This window comes from Triplophysa dalaica, chromosome 15 (assembly GCF_015846415.1).
Source record: "Triplophysa dalaica isolate WHDGS20190420 chromosome 15, ASM1584641v1, whole genome shotgun sequence".
NCBI lineage: Eukaryota > Metazoa > Chordata > Actinopteri > Cypriniformes > Nemacheilidae > Triplophysa > Triplophysa dalaica.
Genome location: NC_079556.1, coordinates 901,304 through 921,315, shown reverse-complemented (window position 1 = coordinate 921,315; position 20,012 = coordinate 901,304). Strand labels below are relative to the sequence as shown.

The window sequence follows — 20,012 nt, the reverse complement described above, 5'->3', positions numbered from 1 at the left end:
GCATCTACGTGTGTTGTATCAGGAATTATGTATTTTTTTCCCCTTTCTCACAATTTTTCTAAAACACGAACAAATACTGAAGCCTTTGCTACTCCTGACAAACACATCAAATGCACAGAGAAGAATAAGAATAAAGAACAGATAAAACAGATCATCTTCAACCACTGCATTGTAACTCACCTGAAAAGATTGAATAATTCTGGTAAACACCAGGAAAGGCTTATTTATTTTAAATATATAACAGAATATTACACTATTTTAATCAGACACAACATTCTATTCATTATCAAATGAATGTAATAAGAAAATATTTCTCATAATTCCTCCACACGTTTTTTTCAATGATCTTCAGGTTGTGGTTGGAAAGAAAGACTCACTGTGGTTTACACAAAGCCTTATAAGAGAGACCCCAGAGGCTTCAGAAGAACACTGAGGATCAGACTGTGAAAGACTCTTCAGGTCACACCTCATCATCTAAGATGCTCCGCAACATCATTTTTATCGCCTGTCTCTTATGTTCAGGTAAAATCAGCACTTTCTTTTACTAAGATGGTCTCAGTGTATTAGTGATCAAAATATTCATCTCTTTTTATTCTTTATTTTGGACAGTGTGTGCAGCTCACTGGGAGATTCGAGAAGTGGAGTCTTCCGAGGATGTCGATGACATGCCGGTTAGTTTTTCCTGAAAGTTTTGTTAAATTCTGTATCTGTACATCATCTCGCACACGTCGTGAATGGAAAATACAATCTCAGATCTGTTCTGCAAAACCTGAGATTGAAGATTTTCTTCTTTTTCATGTGTCTGTCAGGCGGACGGAATGACAAAACAGAAGCTGCCTGGCCTTTGTTGGGTGTGTAAGTGGGTCATGAACAAGGTGAAAAAAAGGGTCACCGTGAACTCAACACCGGTAAGTGTTATGATGACCACTGTTGGGTGTAACTAGCTATTAATAACTTTTTCAGAGTAACTTGCCCGACACTGATGATGACATGCTTTACAAGTCAATGTGCCTTTTAATTCAATTCAATTTGATGTGTTTATAGACCAAGCAAGGTCATTGTTACAAATAATATCTAAGAAATAAATGCAGTCTCCATGTGAGCAAGCCAACATGGCCCTGCTGTGGCGAGGAACCCAAACTCCAATGATGAATAAATGGAGAGAAAAAAACTCGGGAGAAACCAGGCTCAGCCGGGGAGGCCAGATCTCCTCGGACGTGTCATAGCTGCACTCAGTGACCTTCACCTTTTTTACACTTTGAAATGCATGTAAATATTGCGTCATTTCCCTTAGGACGAAATTAAAACGAAGCTGTTTGCCACCTGTGATCAAATTGGCTTTATGAAGAAAGAGTGCAAGAAGTTCATTCAGAAGTACATGAGCACTTTGGTTGAGGAACTCAGCACCACTGATGGTCCAAAGACCATCTGCACCAGCATACGCGCCTGCAAGTGAGTTTCACCAGATTACATCTCCAGTGCCTGTTTGTTCTTTGACTGCTTCAGATTATAACCGAGGAGTCTTAACTGTTTTTTTTTTGTCATAGGTCAAAATCGGCATTCTTAAAGGATTTCATTCTTTAATTTGATCAAGTATTTGACAATCTCTAAAATCACTAACAGCATTATATGCATTACAATGAAATCACCGATTTAATGTAATGTATGTATGCAATGAGTGTATGTATGAAATAAAATTCATATCTACGAAACAAACAATTCTCATGAAGTTCTCATTTAAAATTTTTTCATACATTATCGGTTTGTTTTAAATGATTGAAATGACCTCTAGGCTTCACTGTTCGTGTGTGCTTACCAAAGCACATGAGGACCTTCAGAGGATTCTCATTACAAGAACCACCAGAAAGTGTGAAAGTCACGCACGCACGCACATTCACAGTTATGTTGTTGAGCCACCCGAAAAATTCCCTGCTATACATCCATTTCATCTTCACTGAATGAATAAAATTAATGATACTTCTAGGAAGACTTATTGCTATACATTTGTATATATTTCAATTATGAACGCTGAAATACATGATCTGAAAATGTGGATTCAGATGAGATGTAGAGAGGCTGAAGACCTGTGACCGGTTTGGATTGGACGATGAAAACGACCTAAAATCACAACCCGTTGGACGCTAAAGGGGTAACCTTCCGCGTTAAAAAGTGAGAATGTGAGGAGTCGGGAGTGAGAATGTGTTTTAAATCAACACAGCCTTAAAAACACTTCCTGATAACTTTAGAGCATCTCTACTGATCTCTTGTGTGGCCGCGTAATTTAAAAACTGACCCTGGGTCTGTCCAGCCTAGTCGAGGCAACTTTATTCAAGTTCTTGATGTTTTTAAGAAACTGGCTCTCAGTTCAAGAGAAATTAGGTTGTCAGACACTTGATGACACGTCAATAGCTAAAGCCATTAAAGTGGAACAAAGATTGTGTTCGGGAAGTCTCTTTGGTTTATTTGTCAGTTGTTGTGTGGTTGAGGTGTAAGAACCATTTTCAGACTGTGGGGTCTATGACACATGTAAAAAAAACTCAAACTCATAAATAAATAAGAGTTGGCTATAATGAGTATGGTAAAAATGTTTTTTTATTCTCAAATGATTGACTAGAGATCTCTCCTCAAAGAGAAAGCGCGAACAAATATGATCTCACCCTCATGTCATTCCAAAGCTGCTTCTGAAGAACACAAAAGAAGATATTCTGAAGATTTTTGATAACTGAACAACATTGAAACCCACTGACTTCAAAATGTTGTCAACAAAATGCGACATTGCCAAGGTACAAAGACTCACAAATATAGGGTTTGAACAACATCATGGTGAATAAAAGATGACAGAATATTTCTTTTTGGCTGAACTATCACTTTAAGACTGTCTGTGGTTTTTGATTGTGTTGAAAAAGAGCTCTATAAAAGATCTTGACAAACCTAAAACCAAGTTCTTCAATCTTGTATCTTCACATCTCAGTAAGCGTTTGTCAAACATGATGCTATCAAACATTTTCCTCATCACCCTCCTGGTATCCTCAGGTAAAATTTCACAGATCGATCATTACGATTAGTTTGAAACATTATGTATATCATCTTATTTTTCTCATTTTTGCGTGTTCCTCAGTGTTGGCTCTTCCGTTGGAAGTGTACGAAGACAACTCGATTGATAACGAAATGGATGAGAACTATGTGAGTTTACTGTCACGGACGGCTGCGTGTCTCTACAATATTTGCCACTTTTGCTCTGTTATCTGTTCATTTTCCCAGTTCTGCTGTTGACTGCTTTCAGTCTTTTTACAGGAGTGATGATGTAGCAATATTTAAATGTACAGCCGAGAGCGATACACTAAATACTGGACATTTTGTCAAATACAGGTACTTGAAGATAGCCCGGTTCTTTTTATAGCTCAAAAGATTTGATGGAGTTTCACTTAAGGATCAACTAAGTCCTATATATTTCTCAATTCTCTCAAATTGCTTAGGAGCTTGAAAACAAACAAGTGAAACCATTGGTTAAATCCATGAAGAATCTGAGTTTGGGTAAATTTGATAAGAAATCTTTGAGTTCATTTTGAGATCTTCCACAATATTGACTTGACAAATCTGAGCTCAGTTTGTTGACGTCTGTTCTCAAACTCTAATGGACACATTTGTGAGATTTCTGAATCTTTTTTCAGGAGACTTAAGCAAAAGTTTCCAGTTGCTCTCTCATTTGTGTCTAGGAGAAATAACTGAGATATGACAGAGATCTCATATGTGACGTATTAATGTTGAATTTGTCTTGTTAGAACGAGATGATGGCCAAAACAGGCCAAAAGTTCCCAGGAGCTTGCTGGGCATGTAAGTGGGCTATGGGCAAACTGAAACAACAAATCTCCGGTGGCACATCTCAGGTCGGTGTGTTCCTATCAATTACAATTTCATATGTGAAATCATGTTTTAATGGCACAAATGCCAAATTGTTTCCTAACGTTGATTCTGGATGTAACCTTTTCACAGGGTGCTATTAAAAAGATGCTGCGTGAGGTCTGTGATGGGATTGGGTTCCTGCAGTTTGTGTGTAAGAACCTCGTGGCCAACTACATGGGGACTCTCATCGAAGAGCTTTCGACCACAGATGATGCTCCGACTATCTGCCGTCACGTTGGAATCTGCTAATAAACACAAATATGTCTTCTAATGTTAACATTGCAGTTTAGTAGACAGAGATGACCATTAAACATTCATATTTCGCCCAAAAGTCAAAGGTTTGTTCGTTGATGCTAGTGTATGGAGTCAATGTGATCATGAATGAAGTCTTTCATTGTTTTCGTTAAATATTGTAATCATGTATATTTCATAATTTACCAGTTTTGCATTTTTTCAGAGCTGTGTTCTTTGAAAAGCATCATCTTACTGACTACTGAAATCACTTCATCTTTAGCATTGACTTTGCTTTTGAGATGAAAGAATGCTGTCATTTTGTTCAATGGCTTTTGTGTTCTCATTAGCTGCAAAGGTTAATAAACTTTTTCAAAGTAAAGTGCACTGAAGCTAATGGTGTCGCTTACTTGGTTTAACTTCACATCCGTTCCAGAGACTCTAAAAATACTTGCAGGTTTCCTTCAACCTTTTACATGGTGCCTTTTAAATTCTTTTTTTATAAAGACAATTACATGAATCTCTTCAACATCCGCTGGTCAAAGCTTGTACATGCATCAAGAAAAATGCTTGCATTCATTTCAAATATCACGATGAGCCATCCGCTGTTTACTGTCAAAACCATTATAAATATATAAGAGCTTTATAGTTTCCATTAAAACTAACACAGTTCCCATTATAACCATTAGATTCGGTTTCTGTTGTGGTCTCTTGTGTTTTTCTTCTTCCGGGGATCGTTTGTTTAACAGACTTATTGTAATTTGACTACTGTGATCCAAAACACACTTCATCTCGCTATGAATTACAATATTTCTTGATTAAATTTGAATACCTTGGATGTCACCATAAATGTTACTATGACTATGATTGAACATTCCATTCCATTCCATTTTCTACCGCTTATCCGAACTACCTCGGGTCACGGGGAGTCTGCACCTATCTCAGGAGTCATCGGGCATCAAGGCAGGATACACCCTGGATGGAGTGCCAACCCATCGCAGGGCACACACACTCACTCATTCACTCACGCACTCACACCCTACGGACAATTTTTCCAGAGATGCCAATCAACCTACCATGCATGTCTTTGGACCAGGGGAGGAAACCGGAGTACCCGGAGGAAACCCCCGAGGCACGGGGAGAACATGCAAACTCCACACACACAAGTCGGAAGCGGGAATCGAACCCCCAACCCTGGAGGTGTGAGGCGAACGTGCTAACCACTAAGCCACCGTGCCCCCCCCATGATTGAACATGTGCCATCAATTTAAAATATGTAAAAGACACGTACATGAATAGAAATGTTGGGTGTCATAGATCTCGCGTGTACTATATGTCTGTGGTTTGGCTGAAGTGTTGAACAGAGCTCCACTACAAAAGATCTTGCGCTCGGCTAAGTCAACCACTTTTGTCATCTTCATAGTGTTGGGACGGTCGAGGTGTTTGCTAAGCAAGATGCTCCGCATGATTGCCCTTGTTACCCTGCTGGTGCACACAGGTACAATTTCACTCATCTTTCATTGACTAGATATCACTTATTTTAAATCTTTCATGCTATGGTTTAGACCATCTTTAATCTTAAGATGGTCTTCACTCAAAAATGTTCTTGTCATTCAAAACCTGTATGTGACTCTTTCTTTTGTGGAACACAAAAGAAGATATTTTGAGAAATGTCTGGGTGGTTTTGTGTTCCTACAATGGACGTCAATGGGGTCAGTGTTGTTGGGTTATCAACGTTCTTCAAAATATCGTCTTTTGTGTTTCGCAGAAGAAAGAAATTAATGTGGCTTAGAAGTGACATGATGAGTAAATGATTCAAGAATTCTTGTTTTTTGAGTAAACTGTCTCTTAATTTTGACTAAGTTCCCACACAATCTCATGCGTTTAGTGCTCTCATTAGGGATCATGTCGTGTTCTTCATTTTCTAGTGTGCACTTTTCAATACGAGATGTACAGAATTCCACTGGATAAAGCTCTCAATGAAATTGAAGAAAGCTCTGTGAGTTCATCTCAAATATTATAATCAACTGTGACAAATGTAAATATTTTTAAATATGTACATTTGCTTTAAATTGCTGGATATGGTAGCAGTACTTGTAGTTAACAAATCATTTCCATGAAATAATTTGTAGTGCACAAGCATGTGATGATTCTGTCTTGTCAGGGTGAGATGATGGCCAAAGCGAGTCAAGGGCTTCCTGGTAAGTGTTGGGCGTGTAAGTGGATTATGAAAAAGCTGAAGAAACGCATCTCTGCCGGCTCAACTCAGGTCAGTGTGTTCACGTTACGAAAATAGAAATGACATTACAATGTTAAATATTGTTGGATACTTTACGATCAATACTAGACTGGCGTATTATTTTCTACGAGGTTCATTTTGATTGTGGCTTCCCTACAGGATGACATTAAAAAGAAGCTATTAAGCGTCTGTGATGAGATCGGGTTCCTGAAATCCATCTGCAAGGGTTTGGTCAACCAGTATGTGGGTACTCTGGTTGAAGAGATTTCAACTACAGATAATCCAGCCACCATCTGTATAAATGTCGGCATTTGCAAGCAGAGTTTTAATGTTTAAATGGGCTTCTTCACTGTAGAAAAACAGCAATGTTTTCAGTAGATCTGTCTGAAAGTCATTATTTTTCCAGTTGTGTTCAGTAAAACCAGTGACGCAGAAGTTACACATTTTACGTGCCAAGAAATGCAAAGCAAGTTTAGGGTGTTGCTCATTGTGGTTTAATACACTTCACACACAGTGTCTAGTGTGAAGACATGATTAGCATAAAGTCATGTTCTTGCATGTCACAAACACATGTCTTGTCTTTTGGAAAATTCACTGGAAAATTAACAGAAAATAAAATGTGCAAAACAAACTTTGTTTGTGTGATTGAATGCTTTTGAAAAGAAAATTTGCTTGAATTAGTATTTTATTGGTCCTTTTTTTTCTGTAACTGTAAACCACCAGTTTAGAGTTTCGCAACACCGTGAACAATCAGATGTCAATCCCATTTCACACAGAAACTCAATGCGATGAGTTTTGAGAAATAATTGTACAATAAAATGGGTTCGAGTGACACTTATTCACACAAATATACAACTACTTATCATTAAAAAATGAACACACGCTCAAATCACACATTTACAGACAATTTTTTGATGAATATTCTACCATAAATACATCCGGAGTGTGATCAGAGCAGACAGCACACGGATCGCGTGCCAGCAACTTTCACATTATATTTTGCCCAACACCACAGGTGAAAACAGTCTGGAAGGTTTACTGTGACGCTCCGGTAACGCTCAGCATGCATTTGGAGGTGCTTGAGAAGATGTTCACAGGGTCCGTGCTTTGTCTCCAGCTGTGCTGCAGTGCATTCTGGTCCAGTTTATTCAGACTCTGAGAACACAAACGCAGGTCTCGGATGTGATCCGATAAGCTGTCCAAATTTAGATCACCCCAGGGGCCAGACACCGGACAACCTGCCGTTACAAGAAAAAGAGGAACTTGTGGTCATGGCGACAAAAAAACACATTATTCACACTTTTAAGTGATAAAGAGTTTGAAACTAATCAGAGTACATATGGAACCACTAAACCACTGACATGATACAAAACTTAAATACACAATAAACACGTGTTTATGCTCCTGTGCTGATGGGACATGAGAAAATAAGAAAATAAATGTATTACTGTACCTTGAAGATTGAGGTGGGTCAAAGGTCGCTGGGCCTCCACCAGGGCGTCCAGGAGACTTTGGAGTCCTGCTGAGGTCACAGCGGGGTTGGCCGATAAGTCCAAAGATACCAGGGAAGGACAGACAGGAAGACACCTAAATACAATCATTTGTTTTATTTTACTTCATTGGACATCTCTCTGGAATACTTTATTCTGATTGGCTACATTCCAATGCATGATGTTCACAAATAATAACCACTAAAGCTCCAGATTAAAAGTCCTGGGTGTATTTTTTTTGAAGGATCTTTTAATATAAATGCAATAATATACAAATATGTCTTCATAGGTGTACAAAGACCTTACATAATGAAGCTTTGTGTTTTTATTACCTTAGAATGAGCTATATACAACAAAAGTTCCCTCGCATAAAATACACCATGTTGTTTCTACAGTAGCCCTGAACGGACAAACTGCTCTACAGAACTCGTTTCGTAAATATCCTTCGAGAAAGAAGCAGAAACGTGACGACATTTTTACTGTTTTACATTATAATCCTATGGAGTAAACTGTGGTTTCAAAAAATGTCTTTATAAGTTGAATAAAGTTCAACTTTTCGGAAAAAATGCCCTACGTCAAGCTCCTTTTCACAGTTAACCAATGACAAGTGAGTCGTTGGTCGTTTCCATAACAACAGGCGAGGGAGGTGATTGGTCGAAAAATACATGGCGGCCGAAATGCTGGTTGGAGCATAGTTTAGTATGAATTAAAGTTGAACTTTCAATAACTTTTGATTCCATTTATGTAGAAAATATTATTATAGTTTTTAAATATGCAATTAGTTTTTGCAAAGACTCTCTCTGTTTGTAATTCAAATAGACCTCTGTTACGCTGCCTATCTGTTTCTGTGGGCTGCCTTCGTGCACAGACGCTGACGACGAAGTCATGCCGTTCGGCTGCTGTTTGTAACCAAATTCTGTCAATGTGCTTTTGTAAACTTTTTCTTGTCAAAAAGACGTCAATTGGGTTCATGGCCTTAGTTCTGTGTAAGCCACCATAGTGCTTCAAAAGGGAGGGGGGAGCGGTTGAGTGAGCCATTGGTTGCAATTCACAAACCTGACCACTAGATGGTTGCAGACACAAGCTGTGTCCAAATTCAAAGGCTGCAACTTTCTAAGGTCGTGGAATTAATAATCAATAATCAAACAGCTGCGACGCAATTGGTCTTAAAGTGCATGCAGCCTTCAAAGGGCACAGCCCCCGTATTGGGACAGAGCTACAAGTGAGCATGAGCGATTTACCTGGAGAGAGAAAGGATGCTGTTGTCCGTAAGACCGTTTCCAGCCAGACTCAAGTGTGTGAGTGTGCAGTCAACCTGTACCCAAACACAATATTATACACACAAAAATAACCCTGCACAAACTATGTGTATCCATTGTTTCTACTTAAATTTATCCTTAGACATAAAAAAAAATGATCACTTCATATTGGCAGTCCTTGATAACAACATGAATGTATCTCCACGTATTCTATTTTTGTCCTAGATTTGCTTGCAGTGCTTTAAAATGATGCTAATAAGTTAAAAAGATTGAGTGTTTGAGGACCTGTGTTAGAAGTTTAGTGAGGATTTCAACGGCAGGCTGATCAGATGAACCTCTACAGACCGAAGAAAGCCGAAGATGTGTGAGACACTGCAGCGGTAATGTCTTCAACACCAGCTCAAAACCTGTGGAGCCCAGTGCATTGTGGGACAGACACACTGACCTCAGGTTTCCAGTGCCTGCATTAATAGAAGAACCGTCAATAAAACCATTTGAGAATGAACATGTCTCCCTTATTGAAGAAATCTATCACGTATCTGTTTTTGATTTGCAAGAATCTATTCCAGACATCTAACAAAATAAGAAAAACAGAGTTCAAGTAGAAATCAATGTTAAACAAGCCATGCAGTCGTTTTGTTTTGAGAAGGATTTTGTGAACTCACTGTTCATGGCGTTGGCCAATATGAGGCGATGTTGCTGGAGGAAGCGTGCAGAAAGGCTGCATGCTTGCAGGGACAGCGTGGAGAGCAGGGGGCAGGCGGACAGGAGAGTCGCCAGTGCTTGTGCCCACCCATCACCCAGAGGATTCGTGCTGAAATTTAACTCCTCTAGACACTAGAAACAAAAGAGAGAATATGGGATTAACAATGACATCAAGGAAATAGATGAGAGTATTCGTAAGGGATGATTAACTAGTAGTGAAGTGTGAAGTATCAAAGTGTGAATCTGCGATCTTTGCACCAGGACACTTGGTCGACATCACCCACACAATTAACCACAACATTGATCTCAAAAGAGGAAACAGTCATTTTTTTCTTCAAGCAACGTCAGAGTGCAGCAACAGCTGGCCATATCCGGCAAATGAGGCCGCATTCAACATATTGCCTTAAAGGGATAGTACACCCAAAAATGAACATTCTGTCATCACTTGTTCACCCTCGTGTCATTCAAACCTGTGTGCGACTCTTCCATCTGTGGAACACAAAGAAGATATTTTGAGAAATGTTTTTGTGTCCACACAATGGACGCCAATGGGGGTCAGAGTTGTTTGGTTGTCAACATTCTACAAAATATCTTCTTTTGTGTTCTGCAGAAGAAAGAAAGTCATGCAGGAATGACATTAGGATGAATAAATGTTCTCTTTTATACAATTTTCTATCAGTTATCTTCATGTGATCACACTATCTTTGCACTGTTACCTCAAGATGTTGATTTAATCTTTGTGATTTGACAGAAACATTTTCTCACACTTGTCACTTTGCACACCATCTTCCTTCCTCGATTAATACCTTACATGGTCACTAGTACAGACTGACTTCCACTTCACTGTGGATGCTGCACATTGGTGGTGGTTTAGGAGATTTCCCCCTTCGCGTTTTGATACCCAGAAAAGCACTATATAAATATTATTAATTATTATTATGACTTAAAAAAAAGATATTTTTTGTATTAGCACCTATTGTATTGTTGCTCCTATATGACATATCGCTTATTGCTCCCTGAACTCTCTGTTAGTTTCTTTGGATAGAAGCGTCTGCCGAATGACAAAATTTAAATGTAAAATGGCCGAAGAGCTATTTTTACGATTTCACAGGTACAAGAACATCTTGATTCCCAGAAAAGAGCAGGACTTCTGAGTAACTAACCCACCCACCAAGACCTGCGAAAACCTCCAGGGGACTGAGAAACACACGCTACTCTGTCATCTAGAGGACGCGCTGGTGGTGACAGATAATAGTTTCACTATAACTACAGTTTCAAAATGAAAACACATAGCTGCTGGGCCAGTAAAAGCATTTTTTCTTAATAAATAAATAAATAACAGCCTGGTAAAAATCACATGCATCTATTTTTTTTACCTGTAATAAATAAAAAAAAAGAAGTAAATAAATAATTAAATAATTACAGGAAATGCATGTTGACTCCTCCCCTCGAAAGCGTCTAAAGCTTTACCGAGTCCCTCTCCTGTGATCTGATTGGCCGATATGTCTAAGATCCGCAGTTTGGGCATGGTGGCCACGGCAGACATCAGTTCAGGTAGGAGGTCGTCGTTCAGACGGTTGCCGGAGAGCCGGAGCTCGGTCAGACTGGCCTGTAGTTTTAACGCTCGGAGGAGAGGAGCCAGCGACGCGGGCGGCAGACTCAGTCCACACACATTCACGCAGGAACCGTTGTCCTGAACCTCACACAAGCGAGACACACGTTTGTTCTCCTCTGAAACACAGATTCACACACGTAAACATGCGCTCAGAAAATGACAAAAATACATATTGTACAGTTCATTCCAGTTTGAGTAAACTAATGCAATAATAATTGCTTGTGATATTTTTTCTAACAAAGAATTCCAGCTCTAAATGATAAAAGTTACCAAAACAAACAAAAAAGTTGCTGGGCAATGCAATGCTACGGGATAAATAACACATCTTATCGAAGTATTTTTTAAACCCGGGTATCTTTACATGTTATTTGTGAATCATGACACTCACCCGCTGTCAGAGTCTGACAAGCTTTCCTGTAGCGCTCGGGGAGTGGAGGCAAATCCCACGAACAAACTTCAGCAAAAACCTAAAGACAACCAGTCAAAAGCCAAATATATTTAAAGAGACAGTCCCTTAAAATGCACGAGTAAAGTTACATTTTGTTCCCTTTAAATTTGGATTATTTCTATACACACAGTTTCCCGTGACGCACACGCCTGGGGTCTGCATTTATAAATTATACAATTATTTTATAGTCATATTAATATTTTAATGTATATTAATTGTAATAAATTAAATAACAACGACTCAACAGTTTTTGATTCTTGGCGGTGGTCTAACGAAAGTTTATTTATGTTGATGAAACTGTATTTACAATTATTTCATTCAGCTTCAAGTTTGTTGGTCTTTTATTACAGTTTTGGGGGTTCAGGTGATTTTGGGAAGCTTCCTAATAACTGGACACCATCCAACCGCATTGCGCTTCTTTGTGTGAAATATTTTTGTAGCCTATTGCTATAACCTTTTTATATCCCAGAAAGCAATATGCATGTTGTTTATTGAGATTAAACTATGCCAGACTGATTTTAGCCTTTAAACACTACAGCATAAAAATCTAAATAATATATATCTCCTCTGACCTCTTCATTGGTGTGCAGCACAGCCAGCAGTGGGTCTGTGGGTAGGAGTAGAGCGCCCTCTTTCTGCAGGGAGAGGCGCGGCAGTAATCCACACTTCTGATAGTAACGCTGAGCGGCCTGCTCGCACAACCACGCTACCGTACAAGAGTCCCCCTCACTAAAGACAATATAATACTCAGAATAACACACACATATACAATCTGCTCAACACAAACTGATAAACAAAACCACAGCTGACCCATGAGGGACCGGAATCAAGAAGACATTGTCCTGAACTCTGACCCTCATCCTGATTGGTGCAGGAACATGGTGAGAGGTGTGTGGCTTTCCAAAACAACAAGAAAACGTCATTCAATAAACCGACAAAACATTAACTCATTTATTCACTTATTCGAGTGTCTGTAAGTGTGACGTATTACTTATACAAAGTTGCTGCTGTTTGTCATTACATTAGTTTAATAGCGTTCCATTAGAAATATAGCCAATGAAAAGTGATTATTGCAATACCATTGGCTGATGGGACGGAGGTGCAGGGTCGGGGTCTTGGCTCATGGTGGGGCTTTGTGACCTGCTGACCTCCCTTCTACCCAACATCACCATTCCAGGCAGATGACTCATCTTCACTTGTCGAGCTTTACTGGCTCCCTTTTTCAGAGAGAGACCCCTGCTGGAGAAACTCTGAACTGCCAGTACAAAGTAAAACTTTCATTATCACAAACTAAACATGAATGAATAAAAAACATTGCTTTTATCAGATGAGAAAATCTCTTATATCAATGTCACACACCTTTCGGATGCACTTCCGCAGACATGGAGAAATGATTCTGATTCCTCCAAGATGATTCCTGCGAGACATTATGCTCAGAAACTCTCCGTTTCTTCTTTGGCTGAACATCTCCCAAGTCATCCTCCAACCAATCGTCTGCCACATACTCGTCTTCGGGGACCAACGCTGATCTGCTATTGGCTGACACCGCTGGAGTGCTGCTGGAGGCCGGCTCTGATAGGCTCTGAGTGAAAAGGCGTGATTTGGCGCTGCCCAGGTTCTGCATGACCTTATGGTACTGAATTCTGCTCGAATCTTTCGCCACAGAAGACGTGGCATTTCTGACCCCATACACGGAGGGCACTTCCTGACTGGGCGGGACTTTCTGCGGGGACTGGCTGGCTGGGAAACGTGAGGTTGACCGAACATGACGCAGAGGGCTGACCGAAAAATCAGAGTCGGAAAAATCTGACAGATTGCTTTCGATCTAACCAGAGAAAAATGTCCTTAACTCATATAATAATGGAACTATAAAGTATGACATATTTTCAGTCTTGAAATATCATACCCCGTACAGGACATCTGCTTCCATCCCTCGTTCACGGCGAGCTGGGCCAGTAGAGTCCCTGTGTCTGGGGGCGGAGTTACTGTGGGCGGGGCTGGTCACCCGGCGGGGGGCTGTTCGTTGCGATGAGGGGGGCACATCCTCCTGCAGAAGCGGTTCTGAACACTCAGCATCAAAGAGCTGACTGTCCTGTAGCTCCCCCCGCTGGAGCGGAGCAGCCGACACAACACACACTACAACAGAAAAATGAAGAACCATGAAGACAATTTTGAATGAAATGTAAAATCAAGTGTTCTATCATTTCCTCTCTGGATAAAAGCGTCTTCTAAATGAATACATGTAAATACATTTTTATTGAAAGTGCTCTTGAAATTTTTAATGAACTCAAATGTATGTTTAGGACTTAATGCCTCTCCACATAAAGAAAAAACAATTGAAAATAAATATTCTGATGCCAATAACTATATTAGTATTTACGCCAACAAAAAATGTTTATTTTTAGCTTAATTGTACCAGTTTTACATTACACAGCATAACAAACTTTTGTTTGGCCGGACCTTTTAAAAGTTCTTGTACAATTCAGTTGTGATCATTATTGTGGTAATATTCATTTTCATGTAGCATAAATTTTTTACTGAATATTTAGCTCAAGTAAATTTTGACCTTATATCATTAGTGTGATTTTCTTATTCAGCATGGTTAAGTTCAGTGGCTGACAAAGTTTTATTATGAATTTATAAAAAAGCTCAAGAGTTATACAGTTGCGGTGAGTTTTTCTCTTTTTTTACACTAACCGTATTGTCCTGAATATAAGACAAGCCTGATTATAAGACATTATTTAATTTGATTATAAGATATAACTTTGGGGTATTTTTTAAAGGCCTTTAGTCGTAAGAAAATGCATTTACCCAAAAATCATTCATATTGCATAATTGATTGTATATTTAGAGTTAGACTGGCAAACTGACAAACACTTATAGCATACCATAAAATAAACCTATAGAACAATTTAAAGTTAAGGCTATTAAACCATGTAGCCTAGCAAAATTTTATCAACATAGAAGTGACGTCTTATTGTAGACTTGAGATCTGAATAAGAGAGAAAAACAGACAAAGGATTTTTAATTCTACAATTTACCAGAACAGTGGCTTCAGTCCTGATGAAACTCATGTATGTATGTATTTGGCGCCATCTATTGTTCTATACAAGACAACCCCATTTTTTCAGATGTAGAGTACTTCTAAGAAAAAATGTCTCCTATTCGGGACAATACGGTATTTTTAAAACTCTATCTTTATATCTATCATTCTTGATGTGAACTTCTCACCGTCGCCGGATAAAGCCTTCTTCAGAAGTTTCTCAGTCTCCAAACATTCCTGCTTGGTCTCATGGTCTAACTCTCGACTGTACATCTTAAACCACTGACGCAGCGTGTCTAGAGGTGTGTGTCCCTGCAACAACACATACAGACAAGATTCATACACACACAAATGGAAAAGTGATGTTTTGGTGGCTTCAAATCATAATGGTTATACCACAAAACGAGACGCATGCATTAACAAGAATAAGTGATACAGATGTGTACGAATTCAGGGATAGGTGTATAACATATGTCCAATATATGGTCAGGTCTGACCTTGCCATTGCGAACGGTGACAGACGCCCCTCTCTGTATCAGAATTCGAGCTGCGCTGAAGTGTCCGCAGTTCAGAGTGTCATGCAGAGGCGTAACCCCTTCACACGCTCGACCCCCCGGGTCATTTATATTCGCACCACGTTCCAGCAGTAAACCTACGACTTCTACAAAAATATACATATATCTGTATAAAATTGCTCTCCGATGAAACTCCTTGACTGTAAAAATAAAGCAAGAATGAAGGCCGCACCTTCATGACCGTAGTTACATGCCTCATGCAGAGGAGTCCAGCCGCAGTAATCTCTGACGTTTACAGGATGACCCTGTGAGACAGAAACACAGAAGACACACACGACTGGAAAGTTCACACCTGCTGATCCGGTCACTGGAAAAAGATGTAAAGCGAATGACCATTTAACACAGCTTACCTGGTCGAGCAGATATTGGACCTGCTTGAAATTCCCCTCGATGCAAGCCCTGTGAAGAACAGACTCGCCCTTTTCATTCCGACGGGTCCACTGAAGAAATATTTATTATTAAATGAAATGGATATATAAATAAAATAATAAAGAAATAAAAATTAAATTAAATTAAATTAAATGAGACGGAGGGTCAAGCTCACCCTCTGATTCTTTCTCTTGCCCGTGACCATCTTATCATAGCCCTCCAGATCCTCATCTACACAAACATTCAAAGACAAACATCCATAACATCTATCAACAAACTTATTACATTCCATTGCTCTTAGATTTTCTTTTCAAGTTAAACTATCCCTTTGAGGGTACCGATCTTAGTATTGTCCCAACATCAGCAGAAGACAAATATTGTTTATTACCGGAGTCTGAGCACTGGATGTCACTATCCTCCAGCGGCTCACTGTTGTCCATCTCCTCCTCCTCCTCATCATCATCGCTCTCCTCCAGACTCCGCCCATCACGCTCACACAGCTCCTGCAACCTCGTCTCGGTGTCGTCACACTGGGAGGAGCTGCAGCGCCGTTGGGCCTGTAGCCACGCCCTCAAGACCCGCCTCTGCACACACAACCAGTGTCACTTCAGTGTGAAGAAGAGGAGGTGGAATGTGAACGTTGGGGAGGCAGAAACCGACCTGTTGTTTTACTCCCGATTGCTCAGCGCAGCTCAGAGCTGCGGTGTAACTAGCATCCGTTTTCTCCATCGGGTCTCCCATCTCCTCCTGACACACAGCGATGTTCAACCACGTCTCACACTCCTGACGCACAAAGATAATAGAAATATTGAGAAACCTCAATATTATATATAAACACGTCGAGTGCCTGCGTGTGTTCACCTCTTTAGGGTTTCCCTGTCTCAGTCGCAGCTCCTGTCTGTAATGTTCCACAGCTCTGTGATGCTGTCGCAGGTCCGTGTGCGTGGCCGCAAGCGACACGTGAATTACCGCTAACTCCCGGGCCGGCCTATCTAAAGCCTCCGCACACGCCAGCTAAACACATGCATACATCGTCAGGACCTCATCGTTCAAGGTTTGAGGGTCTATGACGTGAAGTTTTCTTACCTGTGTCTGATACGCTTCCAAAGCCTTGTTATAGCAGCCCACTTTACAGTAGAGATCACCCAACTGCTCGGACAGCCCCATGGCCTCATGCGAAAAATTCTGGCTTACTTCTGACGCCGCCTGCTCCAGCTGACAGCCTCGGATCGCTAGATAAATGCAAAACAAAATTGAACAAAGCAAGACCAACTTTTTGAGAGCTCAATTAGACTTTTAAAACTGAATTTTAAATGCTTGTTGATCTGATCAGACCTTAAAGTCCCCGCGAACCGGAAGTTGAGATCATTATTACGTCCGTATTTTGACGCATTTCCCAGTGAAATAGATTTTTTAAGGAGAAAAATAGTGGGCGCCGCTTTCGTCTTTCTCTTCGATTTGATTGGATATACAAAAGCAGCCGTTGCATTTTGAAATGGAACTAGCAGCAGACTGACCGTAGAATGGGAGGAGTTAACGGGTGCCGTGCCATGCCGTCTCACATACTTCATCTAAGATGGATAGTCTTTACAGGACGGAAGTGCATTTTCAGATTTTAACTGAAGATTATGAGGTTACATTAATTTTAAAAAGAGAATGACCCACATTGATAAACTATTTATAATAAACGCTGCAATACTTCATGAAAAATTGGCATCGTCATTTGTAATTTCACTGGGACTTTAATGTTTTTCTCACCGTGTTTAAAATCTCTCTTCACAGCTTCTCGTTCTGCAGGCTGCTGAGAGCCCAGACAGAAAGATTTCTTCAGAGAACGCCGAGCTGCCGCGAAATCACCAAGATGAAGCAATATCTGAACAAACACACAGAGCACCTGACACAAATATTTTTTCATACAAGTATTTGGCAGATGCATTTTTTTTGCCTGGGATTCGAACACACGACTAACGTTGCTAGCACACAGCAATGACTGATGCGGTTTGGATTGTTACCTTGCCGATGCTATGGAAACATTCGCTCTCGCTGAATTTATCCTTGGTTTTTCGAGCACTTTCTTTAGACTGCTCAAAACAGCGCATGGCACGCGAGTGCTGCCCGTTTCGGAAGTGGATGCTGCCCAGGTTGAAGTTGGCACGATAAAGATCCTCCATGAGGTTGTTCTTTCTAGAAGAAAATGGTTTTAACAGCTATGAATTATTTTTGAACAAATTTAAAATCTCTCATTTTTTACAGATTACAGAATTACATATACTACAATTTTCTTTGAAATAATAGAAAATGTCAAAAAATACTTTGTAAGACTTTGCAACTTTTTAAGTGAAACCTAATCAAATATTTCCAGTGAAAAAGATATAAAAGCTGTATTTAAAAGATTTCATTTATAACATAATCATATAAAGAAATTCAGTCCTCTAATTTTTTAAATAAAGAAAAAAGTGCAATGGTCAGAAAACATTTGCAACACCATGTTAGTTGTTAAATAATGTTAAAATATGTTTGCCACTGTACAGGCCGAAGTTTCTTACTCAGCGATGTAGATGCTCTGTCGGATAAGATCACTGCACCGCTGCGGTTCCTTCATCCCATCATACACACAACCCAGATTAAGCAGAAGACGAGCTCTCATCTCACTGAGCTCTCGTGATGAAACTGTACCTGCGCAGACAGATGTCAGTCAAGCCATTTATTATAATCTGTTAACATCACTTCTGAAATTAAATGGCAGACCAAGAACACTGCATTATGGGACACAGTATTAATATGTGAATTAATGTGGATACGGTTTATTAACCTTCTAACCGCTCATCAACGATGGTCAAACTCTTCTTGAAAGCATCTTCAGCATGCTGCAAGCTCTCCCGTGATTGGTCAGAATCAAAGAGGAAAAGGTACGTCCGTCCGATGGTGGCCTGGGCTCTCTGCTCCTCTGCCGCATCATTGACGGATCGCGCCAGATTCAGATGAAGCCTCTGATGCTGAAGAGAGAAACCGTATGTGAGACGGTGTGACTCGGCGATGAGTTATTCTTCACACAGACGTATATCCACACCTTAAGAGCGTCGTCAAAGTTGCCTAACTCGGCGTAACATTCTCCAATCTTCCTATTGGCCACAGCACAACCAATGACGTCATTCAAAATCTCAGACAGTGCTAATTCCTGCCGATGCTCATCGATAGCTGCACGGTAGTCTCCTACAAGAAACGCATCCAAAAAAAACAGTCATTTCACAGCCACAAAATCCTATTAATAATTTTAACGTTTGACAAATTAAATGGGATCTCTTGGGGTTTGATCCGACAGTCACTGGGTTATTAAAGAAATGTTTTAACTACTGACCCACTAACAAGTCTATAATAAAGGGCTGTTGTACCTGTTTTAGCGAACACCTCTCCCAGCTGATTGCACAGACTCGCCTCCTCTTTCAGATTATTGCTGCTTTGGGCTTTGTGTTTAGCTTTCTGCAGCTCTGTATACATAAGAATAATGCAACAACATTCAAGGTGGTAACATATGAACTGTAATTATATAGAATAAAATAATTTAAATTAAAGTTTTTATTAAAACATCTTTTAAAACTTATATTACAAAATGAACAAGTTAAAACATTAACAAACAATTATTTTCATATGTATTATATTAAATATTAAATGTATTTTAAAGTGAATGTAATTAAACGTATGCATAATGAAATAAAATCTATTTGAAGTATATATACGTAACGTTGGATGATAGATAGATAGATAGATAGATAGATAGATAGATAGATAGATAGATAGATAGATAGATAGATAGATAGATAGATAGATAGATAGATAGATAGATAGATAGATAGATAGATCAGAAGAATACTTACGTTTGATCTCTTTTGTTGACGTCATTCTGTCTATAGCTCGAGACTCCGGACTTCCACAAACACGCACACGTAACTAATAAATGAACAACATTACCCGGCAGCGATCAGCTGCAGAACTTTAAATCACGTCCTCACGAATCGTTTCCCTGCCTGTTTTAAATCGATCAATTGTTATGATCACAAAACTCGTCTGTTTTTACTCGATTACTACATTCTTTCAAAGCGGCGCGCCAAAGTTACGGTAAGAGAAACACCAGAGG

At 39.7% G+C, this 20,012-nt stretch overlaps 3 protein-coding genes across 3 annotated transcripts; 2 read left to right on the top strand and 1 right to left on the bottom strand.

Annotated features, from left to right (window-relative positions):
- The first annotated feature begins 382 nt into the window (after nucleotides 1–382).
- Nucleotides 383–1,710, top strand: LOC130436460 (prosaposin-like). The gene is made up of 5 exons (XM_056767109.1): nucleotides 383–522; nucleotides 610–671; nucleotides 810–908; nucleotides 1,295–1,452; nucleotides 1,548–1,710. The coding sequence occupies exons 1-5, from the start codon at nucleotides 480–482 to the stop codon at nucleotides 1,582–1,584; spliced, it is 399 nt and encodes a 132-aa protein (XP_056623087.1). The 5' UTR covers nucleotides 383–479; the 3' UTR covers nucleotides 1,585–1,710.
- Nucleotides 1,711–5,490: 3,780 nt separating this feature from the next.
- On the top strand, nucleotides 5,491–7,004 carry nkl.4 (NK-lysin tandem duplicate 4). The gene is made up of 4 exons (XM_056768728.1): nucleotides 5,491–5,632; nucleotides 6,063–6,133; nucleotides 6,299–6,403; nucleotides 6,533–7,004. The coding sequence occupies exons 1-4, from the start codon at nucleotides 5,590–5,592 to the stop codon at nucleotides 6,707–6,709; spliced, it is 396 nt and encodes a 131-aa protein (XP_056624706.1). The 5' UTR covers nucleotides 5,491–5,589; the 3' UTR covers nucleotides 6,710–7,004.
- On the bottom strand, nucleotides 6,852–19,992 carry tonsl (tonsoku-like, DNA repair protein). The gene is made up of 28 exons (XM_056768727.1): nucleotides 19,753–19,992; nucleotides 19,270–19,365; nucleotides 18,948–19,090; nucleotides 18,690–18,873; nucleotides 18,424–18,553; nucleotides 17,890–18,061; nucleotides 17,636–17,750; nucleotides 16,964–17,109; nucleotides 16,739–16,891; nucleotides 16,538–16,660; nucleotides 16,266–16,461; nucleotides 16,053–16,108; nucleotides 15,859–15,948; nucleotides 15,681–15,753; nucleotides 15,431–15,594; nucleotides 15,122–15,245; nucleotides 13,797–14,026; nucleotides 13,250–13,715; nucleotides 12,970–13,145; nucleotides 12,701–12,786; nucleotides 12,463–12,619; nucleotides 11,831–11,909; nucleotides 11,251–11,558; nucleotides 9,788–9,959; nucleotides 9,408–9,583; nucleotides 9,105–9,178; nucleotides 7,827–7,960; nucleotides 6,852–7,611 (listed from the first exon to the last, which is right to left on the bottom strand). Exons 1-28 carry the CDS (start codon nucleotides 19,775–19,777, stop codon nucleotides 7,409–7,411), a joined length of 4,251 nt encoding a protein of 1,416 aa, XP_056624705.1. The 5' UTR covers nucleotides 19,778–19,992; the 3' UTR covers nucleotides 6,852–7,408.
- Nucleotides 19,993–20,012: the final 20 nt, after the last annotated feature.

What these genes read in the sequence shown, in the direction of transcription:
- LOC130436460 (XM_056767109.1), top strand. Translation starts at nt 480, where the DNA reads ATGCTCCGCAACATCATTTTTATCGCCTGTCTCTTATGTTCAG. An exon ending in CGCCTGTCTCTTATGTTCAG is followed by an intron (nt 523 to 609) that starts GTAAAATCAGCA and finishes TATTTTGGACAG; the next exon opens with TGTGTGCAGCTCACTGGGAG. An exon ending in ACCAGCATACGCGCCTGCAA is followed by an intron (nt 1,453 to 1,547) that starts GTGAGTTTCACC and finishes TTTTTGTCATAG; the next exon opens with GTCAAAATCGGCATTCTTAA.
- nkl.4 (XM_056768728.1), top strand. Translation starts at nt 5,590, where the DNA reads ATGCTCCGCATGATTGCCCTTGTTACCCTGCTGGTGCACACAG. An exon ending in TACCCTGCTGGTGCACACAG is followed by an intron (nt 5,633 to 6,062) that starts GTACAATTTCAC and finishes TTCATTTTCTAG; the next exon opens with TGTGCACTTTTCAATACGAG. An exon ending in ATGAAATTGAAGAAAGCTCT is followed by an intron (nt 6,134 to 6,298) that starts GTGAGTTCATCT and finishes CTGTCTTGTCAG; the next exon opens with GGTGAGATGATGGCCAAAGC.
- tonsl (XM_056768727.1), bottom strand. Translation starts at nt 19,777, where the DNA reads ATGACGTCAACAAAAGAGATCAAAC. An exon ending in AGAGGTGTTCGCTAAAACAG is followed by an intron (nt 19,091 to 19,269) that starts GTACAACAGCCC and finishes CGTTTCTTGTAG; the next exon opens with GAGACTACCGTGCAGCTATC. An exon ending in TTGTCAGACTCTGACAGCGG is followed by an intron (nt 11,559 to 11,830) that starts GTGAGTGTCATG and finishes TCTGTGTTTCAG; the next exon opens with AGGAGAACAAACGTGTGTCT.